Source organism: Apis cerana, linkage group LG12 (genome assembly GCF_029169275.1).
Source record: "Apis cerana isolate GH-2021 linkage group LG12, AcerK_1.0, whole genome shotgun sequence".
NCBI lineage: Eukaryota > Metazoa > Arthropoda > Insecta > Hymenoptera > Apidae > Apis > Apis cerana.
In genome coordinates, this window is record NC_083863.1 from 10,290,279 (window position 1) to 10,299,794 (window position 9,516).

Consider the following 9,516-nt stretch of genomic DNA (forward strand, 5'->3'; position numbering starts at 1 on the left):
CCAGTAGAGAGATGAATTTGAACGCAATTCGACTCGTTCGTTCCATGGGATCGATGCGGCGTGTAAAACGTCGCCGATAAATCGCGGAATGGAAGGGTCGGGTTGTTGCTTTCCCTAAATCTCTTTCCTCCTCTCTTTAATCCCCGGCATTTTTAACGTTTCTTCTCCCTCCGTCGAATATTTTCGCGCGCCGACAAACGAATACGCGAAATCGGGACGATTCGTACGATTCGACCAGAGATATCATGAATTTTAAATCGAGTTACTCGATATAATGTAACCTTCCGTATTTTATCTATATCATTTACTTCTTTCGAAAAATGACAAGAGATTATAATTTAATTTTTCAACGACGATTCAATTCGTAATCTTGATTATGTAACTTGTTTACGAAGAAGAAGAAGAAGAAAAATCGTATCAACGAGAAAAAATGAAATAATCGTGGATCGATAGTTTAAATAAATATATAACGATCCGATAATTTGTATCTTTCGATCAAGGGAAAAGTTCGATCCGATTATATTTTTCTAAATAAACGGACACTTTTACCCGGGATGCAAGGATACATTAAATACCTTATTAAGCGCGCACGTTGAATTATTCATGGCAAGTACATGTTTGGCCAACTTTCAATATCGGACGGTTTACGGTTCGTCGATTATTGAATTATGATTAAATCATAATTTATATCATCAAACTTGCACAGAATTGCTTTCCCGAACCGAAAATCAAAATATCCCTCAACCTTAATCCATTTTCTCCCTAAAAGAGAGAGAAAAAAAAAAAGAAGAGGAAGAAACTTGAAGCTTTGGTGTACAAATTGGAAACGATTTCACGTTCCATTCGCCCCTCTTCGTCCCCGTCGTATCGAAAGCTTAAAGGGAAAGAGCACGATCGTTAGAAATTCCCGAGGAAAGGTTTTCTCGGAAAACCGTTCGATCCTTGGAGTTACCCAGGAATCGCGACTCGAGGAAATCTTTGCACGTATCCAGGAGCGTGGTCGATAAAAAGGACGTAGAAAAGGGGAGGGGACCGATGGATTAACGGGGATAAGAAAAGTTTGGAGGGTTCGAGCGGAATATACGTAATCCCCGTACGTTGATGTTACGGCCTGGCTCATCCTCGAGCAGCTGACGCGCGATGTCCTTGCACGATGTTCGTGCAGCAGGTGGCACTTTGCCGTCGTCCTCCCAGTAACGGCTGGCTGCGTGGGCGTAAAGGGCGGCCGGTGTCGCGTGCGTCACCCTCGTCGTCGTGACCAATCCCGTCGATTTGCCTGGAAAAAGGAAAGAGAAGGATTCGTTGAAAAAAATTCTTTTCAAAATTCTTTCGCAGCCTTGGGAATAATCGAGGAGGAGGGGGACGAATTGAACGAGCATCCGCGGCCTGCTTCCTCGCCATTAAGCCCTAATAAGCGTTTCATCCGTATAATTACCGTTCTCTTCGCGGAACCACACGCTCGTTCTGTATAATTAAAAATGAATTTAACGTTAAAAGTGAGATGTAAAGAAAAAAAGAAAAATATAAAAATTCTTCGCCCGTTTCCTCCTCGTCCATAGAAAAACGAAAATAATAATCGATACGGGAGGAAAGAGATGGGTTGGATAAAAACGTTCGGATCGACGAGTTTTTCGTTTCCAGCGGGGGGGACAGGATTTTCCAAAAGGAATTCGAGCAACTTTCATCGGTGGACCATACCTGTCGCCCGAGAACGAGAGATTATTTTAATTAAGCGGATATTCCCCGAGAAGCTTGTTCGCGTTTCTTCCATCCGTTGGATGAAAGTTAACGGATCGAGTTTGCCACGCGGGGATCAATGTTCCATCGGGAATTGGCAATCACGGGACGTTTAATCGGCTCGAGCAGCGTCTCGATCCGTCGATACACCGCCCCTTCATCAAATCTCGCTCTTGACCCTTTGATCTTGGCATCTCGGTCTTCAATTATGATTTAACTATGACCTCTCCGTGGATCCGCGCAGATAGGGAAATTGTTAACGGATACCCACTTCGGGAATTGAGCGGCATACACGCAAGATGTGTGCATATAGCTCTTCAATTGTCCTTGGAAAAAAGCAATTTCTCTTGTAGAGCGGATTATTTTAAGAATCCATGCACTGCCTTCGGCCGATTTTTAAGTTTTTAAAGGTTTTTCTTTTCTTCTTCTTCTTCTTTCATTCGTTCTAAACGGAAGAATTTCATTTTTCTTTTTTTTTCTTCCAAATTTTTTTAGATCGCGGAAGAAAATCGAGGAAGGAAAGTTTAAACGCGCGCTAGGATATTAAGTTTGGAGATTGTTTTTGACCGCCAACTTAATTTGTTCAACCTGGACGATACTTCCGGTTTTCTCCTCTTTTTTTCGCCCCCTGTAATTTGAACTTTCCCGAAAACCCTATGTTCGTTTCTTTCACTTAAGCAATTTCCGCTCGCCTCTCGTTCCATTACCGTAGTAAACGTTGGCGTGACGTAGCTGGCCGAAAATAGAGAAATGTACGAAGCCGAAACTCGGGCGAAAATTGAAACGCCTTTGTGCCGACTCTCATTCTTGATCATTGTCGAGTCGACAATTATCGGGGATAGAAAACGGATCGTTTAAGGGAATCGTTCTTTCTATCAAAAAGATATTTCGTTTCTATCTCATAGACAAAATACATCCTCCGTTAAATCACTGGAAAAGGTAAGATGAAGAAATTCCATCTTTTAAATTCGCGACGTAGATCTCGATAAAGGAAGAAGAAAAAAAAGAAAAGAAAACAAGAAGAAGAAGAAGAAGAAGGTCAGTGAGCAGCGTAAACAGGCGTCGTTTTTCCGCGTGCATCGTTTACCCCGTAAAAGGAGGCATCAACCGTGGGATTTAAGGCGTGGGATCCGCGCCTCGATGGCGATAAGATGAGGCATGATTTACATATAAACAGTGGCAGCGAGACGTTCGCATGCAAATTAAAATAAAGCTACGATTGAATCCCTCGAGGTGGAAATTGTCGTGGAGGAACGACGACGCACGGTGTAGAGCGAGCGGATTTCACTTTTCCTCTTTTAAGCGAAAACAATTCTCAACGTTTCCCGTTCAACCGCTCGGGTAAGAAACAATTTCGCGACACGAGACGCGTCTCGAATACTTGAAACGAGAGACATTTCAGAGATTTGCAAAATGGTTAACGGAAAACGAAAGCTCGGTGTACCGCGGAAAAGGTGAAAAGGCTTTTGTCGGGCATACTTGGACTTCCGGAAATGAGCCGCTCCTCTTTGAGCTACCTCGATCTGGGAACATATCTCAAATTTTCAGCGTGATTCTATTATTATAATTTAATAGAGCGAAATGTCGAAACAAAATGTCGAATTAATCGACGAAAGTATAGGAAAAATATAAGAAACGTTTATCTGTTATTAAAATATTTTTATATAAATTTATTAAAACAAGAGACATTATCAATCTCATATTTCTTTATTATATATTTATTCTTTATACGATAAAAATTATTATATGATAAAGAAAGCAATAATAACGGCAATTCAATGATAATAATAATGAAAATGATAATAAAGGAAACTTTTCTTCTGAAAACGCACTTTGTCTCATTCGCATTGTTTGATAAGTCTATCTGTTCTCTTAAAGATAACATGCTAACTACTTAAATAATGTTAATTAACGTTAAGGAGAAAAAAATCGAAGATTCTCGTGATTTGTATAATTTTTACGGAAAACCAGTTACGCGTAATAATAGAAGAGAAAAGAAAAAAGCAAAATTCAGTATGCAATAAGAGAAATCATTGACAAGGATGAAGAATTATGCTTCTCTTTAAATACCTAAGAATGGGGGAAAACAAAGATTCGAAATTTAACTCGATCATAATCATTTTCGGAAAGATATTAATCTTCAAAGTTTCGATGAATTTAATATTCGCGTATCTAGAAATTTTAGTCCAGATTTAGCGAAGATCTCTTCTCAAGATCGTTCAAAGCGTGTCGTCCGTGATTCGACTTTCTCGAGAAAAGACTCCTCTCTCTCTCTCTCTCCCTCTTCGCGACTTTTCATCTTATCAAACGGGTTTTCTAGCGACATTATCTCTCGCGGCGAAAGTGTGTCGTTCCATCTGCGAAATTGTCTTTTATGGGTGCCGAAAAAAAAAAGAGATGGTCGAAGAAGGGGACGTGAAAGGGGAAAAACATGAGGAGCGGCAAGGGCCTAGATACGTCGTGTGATTCCAAACGAGATTTTGCCGCGGCTGGAATCCTCGTGTAACGTGTTTAACGTGGTCGCGTGAAGGAAGAAGAGAATCGATAAAATAAAATCGATAAACGAAGATAAAGAAAAAAATAAAATCTCGAACAAATTTTCCATTTCTCGAGATAATCAATGATTGTATCGTTGTCCTCTTCATCGTTTCGTCGCGGCTTGTAAATCGTTAATTGATCGATACTCGTCGCCTTGGATTATCAGAGAATCGTAGAGAAATTAGTCAGCCGTCGTGATAAAGTTCATTTGTCGACTCTCCCTCGTCGGAAACCGGAAATTCGACTCGGATGAATTTGCAAATTTTAGATCGTGTTAGGAAACACGGTAAATCCCTCGTTTGAACAGCGCACAACTTCTGCTCGAAAATTCGTCCCGTTACGAACAAAAGTGGCACCAGCACCAAAATCGATATTCCGTTTAACGGAATGCATAATCGATTCAATTAGTCTCGCGCTAATTATTTGTCGAGACTTCGATCCGATAAAGCTATTCCACCCTTGTTATTCTCCCGTGTCGCGGATAGTGGCCGAATACGCGTTAATTAACGAGATATCGATATCATCGGGAATTCATTTTTTTTTTTTTTTTCCCCCTTTTTTTTTTTTTTTTTTTTTAGGAGAGAAAGAGGCAGACGAGAAATTTGTATTCGCGGTATTCGTGCATCGCGAATAAAAATTTATCGTTTCGATGCTATTTGCAAAATATGATAAATGATCGAAAAGTGAGAGTGATTTTTAAAACAGAAGATTAGAAGAAAGAAAAAAAAAAGTTATCGTTATCGCGTTATTGTTATACTTGAATACAAGTATTGTATGGAAATTAACTTCGATAAAATCTTCTTTTTTTATTGATCGATGGTGAATATTTTGTAATCAAGAGGAAAATAAATATTTGCAAGTTTGCGATTATATTACGATTATTACATTTGCTGAATCGCGTTTGTAATTAGAATAAACACGATTGGGAATTCAAATGTAAAATATATATAAATACAGCGAACGAAATATCCTCGTCAGCGCTTCGATTATTACTACTATTTATTTTCGTGATTACATTATACATCAAATTATCGTTTATCTGGAAAACTTACCGCCGTAATATCGGGGGATGAATACAGCGTTAATAGCTTTAATAACTTTGACACCATCGCCTGTTAATTTTCTATAATTTATAGAGCGTAATATAATTATCTAATCTTAATTGTGATGAAACAATTCATCGAAAGATTGGTGTCAATTTTATTTGCAATTATGTGCATACACGATAACTCAAATATTTATAACTTCAAGTATTTATTTATCTCGACCTATCTTTTCTTCTACGAAAGATAGATGCCCTTCTCTCCGTTATCTTCTCACGTACATCTTCTGAATTAAAAAAATTAAAAAAAAATCTCTTTTTTATTTCTCGAACAACGCGCCAACAATCGATGTTACGCGGCCGCGACGTGGAGGCACGGTCGACAATGCGCAGACAATAATTGTAAATTGACAAATTGCGGCGGTAAAGAGGGCAGAAAGCGGGATCGTGTTGGTTACGGGGAGGGGGAAGAGGCGTGTCAACGGCAAACGGCGCGCGATTAATCAACGAGGCAATTCATCTTAATGATCGAGCTAAGGCAGCTTGCAGCTTTCATGCTCGCAACGTAGGCGCAGTCAGACGTACGAGGTTTCGGCTATACGCGCGACGTGTTTATTACTGATCTCGATGTACATGAGCCGTGTGCACCCATGTTGTTACATGGATATATATATATATAACCGGCCGACTCGTTTTCGGTCGACTCGCGTTATCTTAATATCTCATCGTCACGCGATATATATATATATGTATCGCGACATATATATTTTGGGCTTGGATATCTCTCGGTTCTTCGATCATATATAAGCTAGAACGTTTCAACGAGCCTTGTCATTTCGACGATTCAATAAAAATCGCATTAACGAAGATACGTTTCACTTTCGCGTTCCAAGTGGAAAGTAAAAATCTCGTTTATAGCGTTACAGTCGTACGCAACGTCGCACGAAGAATATTGCGAACCGGTTAAAAAACTAAAAGTAACTTAACGATCTTGTTGACGTCTCGTTTTTGCGGATATTCGGTAAGCGTTTATCATTGAAATAATTGTTGATAAGTTAATACCTGAAGAATACATAGTTCCACCAAACGTTTCGATGATAATAGAATCGGTAATGATACGACAAATTCAGCCGATTATAAGAATACGTGATTCGATTATATTATATCGTGTATGATTTTGATACTTGTGTAGATTGAATCATCTCTCTAGACTTTGTATTTCCAAATTATATTGTGAAATTTATCTTATCGTACGAATTAAATCGTATTATATTAAGATGATAAAACGTGATAACGAATGTAGATGATGTATCCAGGTGAAAATGCGAAAATTAAAAATATTAATATCGAATTGTGTATTTTTACAAATAGCTTTTCATCGAAGAATTTCAATTTGTATGTATGTTTTAAGAATATTAAACGAAGTATCTTCCGAATAGTGAAATGTATATAGAGAAGATTTGTTCGCACAACGTAAAAATTATAGAAACGTTGTAACGTTATTGTTTGGAATTTTATATGGATTATAGAGATGAAAAATTTCAGTGTGTGTGCAGTATCGTGAAACAGAGAGAAAATAGATTGCATATTTTTGAATATTTCGAAATGTTAGAGATTGAATATTTCAAACTGTTCGATGGTAAATAACAATTATACAACTCGAATTATATAAACTCGTATTATATAAAAGAACATATGGAAAAAATTCTTTGCATATTATTAAATTAAGCTTTATTTTTATTTTTTCTAATATACATTAATATCCACAGAAAATTATAATCAAGTATTATAAAAATAAAATACACGTAGCCGCTCTAAAAAGTTATAACATTTTTCCTCCGTATATATCGGAAATTCTAAATTCTGAAAATAGCTGGCATGTTTAAACGATGAGACCGATCGACAGGTTTCATTATCATCGTTAAAAACACGACATCGATACCATTAGTATTCATCGCGAGACTAGTCAAAGAACCGTGATGAAACCGAACGTGTCTCTACGGGAAATTGAAATTATCGAACCCGGAGCGAATCCTTATCGATACGAGTAGCAATAAACCAACCGATGAAAGAACCTTATTTACGAGCGACATTCGAGTAAACAAACACGGTGCTTGTTGTCGAATCGAATTAATTACTTAATTCGTCCATTTTCGAAAATGATTCGACGACACGCGCTTGGAGGAGAATCTAATGGAAAGCAGTGTCGTTCACTGTGCTGGAAACGAGTCTCGCGGAAAGGAATGCTCTGATTGGTTAATTCGGAAGGAAACGCCTATTTTCACGCGCCTAGTCTCTAAAACCTATAAACCTCGATGCATCAACGTAGGCATAGAATTGTAACGTGATACAATATAAAAATTTCGTTTCTTCTCGTAATATGCGTTAATTACGATTCGTATAGTTTAATCTATAAATGTAATTTCGTATAAGCTGTACCATAGATATATTGATATTGTATCAAAATAATTAATAGTTTCGAATTTTAATCAAGATAATTTTTACCATTTCGAATATTCGAATTATTATAGCTGTTCCAAGTTCGAGTTATAAATTATAAATTATCTTTTCGAAAGTCGGTATCTTTCAATTCTAATCCACTAGCGCGGATACTCGTCGTTCGTTTTTGAAGGCATTTCCCAAAAATACTATTTCTCTCTTCCTCCTCCCAATCGTGCGATAAAACTGGATTTTCGAGCCACCGTAATGTCTAACCCGGGGAAAATGGAAAATCGAGATCGGCTAAAAGCACTATTCTGTATCGTTGACAACGAAACTTGATCGTAGCGCAATATGACGATCTCCCGATTCCAGCATCCCCCCCAGTATATCCCTTAATAGTCCGTGCATGCGCGCCAGAGAAATTCTGTTAATTGCTCGATACCATTCTAATGAGACCAGATTATATACCGGATGGTCCACAGGGAAGCATCGTAGCCCTATCCTTTCCGCCACTCGAATCCGACCGAAATATCACTATGAGAAATTTCTTTCGAAACTTCTCCATTCTTTAGAAATTACAGTAACGATTATTTATCAAGAGAATTATCGGAAACTCGATAAAACGCGATTCCTGAATTTTTATTTAGGCCATCTCCCTATCAAACTGCGCTCTCGATCAAATTTTTGTTATTTCATTAATGAATGCGGTCGGTATTTTATTTTGTTTTATTTTATTTGCGATTTCAAACATATATCGTAACGAATTGCGAAAGCGGTTCAACTTTTTTTTTTTGTTTTTTTCTTTTTTTTTTAATTCGAAACAGCCGGTGCTTGTAACGTTCAAATTCGAGCTCGTTTCATTGTTACCTGAAGTCTGTTCTACGAGCGGTCCGAATTGCACACGGCTAGAATTTATGCTCGAAAATTCGCTTTTCGTCCCGGGATATTCGACACGGAATGGAACGTGGAAAAAATAACGTACGGATCTTATGATCGTGCCGCTGTCGCGATTACATTGTCGCGGCTCGATATATCGCATTAACGGTATAATTTCGCGCGTAATTTTTGTATATTTTGCAGAGAAAACGGTTTGAAAATGGAGCACTTTCAGCGTGGAAATTTTACGTAACGTAAACAATAATTAGAGCGTCGTGCTCGTTTCGTAAATAACGTTCAATCGTTTATTTCAAGAGCATAGATTCCAGATAAAGAATATATTATTTAGTTTAGAAAAAAGTATTTATACGTTTTTTGCAGATGGAGAGCAAAAATTTTTCTTCCAGATTTCTAGATCTCTCTAATCTTAATCTTAATTTCTTATCGATAGAATACAAATTGTAATAAAACGAAGGATATAATTTTTTTCGTATTTATTTATTTGTTTATTATTTAAAAAAAAGAAAGAATTATATATATACAATAGATAAAGAAAATTTTATATCGAAAATCGATGATAAAAATCTATTGTTATAATTTTATTTCTCGATAAATGTTCATTCATATCTCAAGGATTATACGCGAATGGAATATGAAGAAAAAAAAAACCCAATTTAAAAATTAATATTCCCAACGATAACCATTTCGCGATAAATTAACGACGAAGCGGGATGGAAAGTAAAATAAAATAAAAAGGAGAAATTGGAAAAACGTGGAGGGAGAATGTAAACGAAAAAGAAGAAAAAAACAAAGTAAAGGTAAAAAAAAAAAAAAAAAAAGGAAAAAAGAGGAGACAAAAAGGATGAATTGGCAACGAATCG

General features: G+C 37.2%; 1 protein-coding gene across 6 annotated transcripts in view; it reads right to left on the reverse strand.

Annotated features, from left to right (window-relative positions):
• The window catches only part of LOC107995720 (alkaline phosphatase-like), a 185,718-nt gene that overhangs the window by 55,199 nt on the left and 121,003 nt on the right, over window positions 1–9,516 (reverse strand). For all 6 annotated transcript variants that reach the window (XM_062083145.1, XM_062083143.1, XM_062083147.1 and 3 more), the window contains exon 4: window positions 1,098–1,276. In XM_062083145.1, coding sequence (XP_061939129.1) covers window positions 1,098–1,276 — 179 coding nt within the window. The remainder of the gene's footprint in view (window positions 1–1,097; window positions 1,277–9,516) is intronic.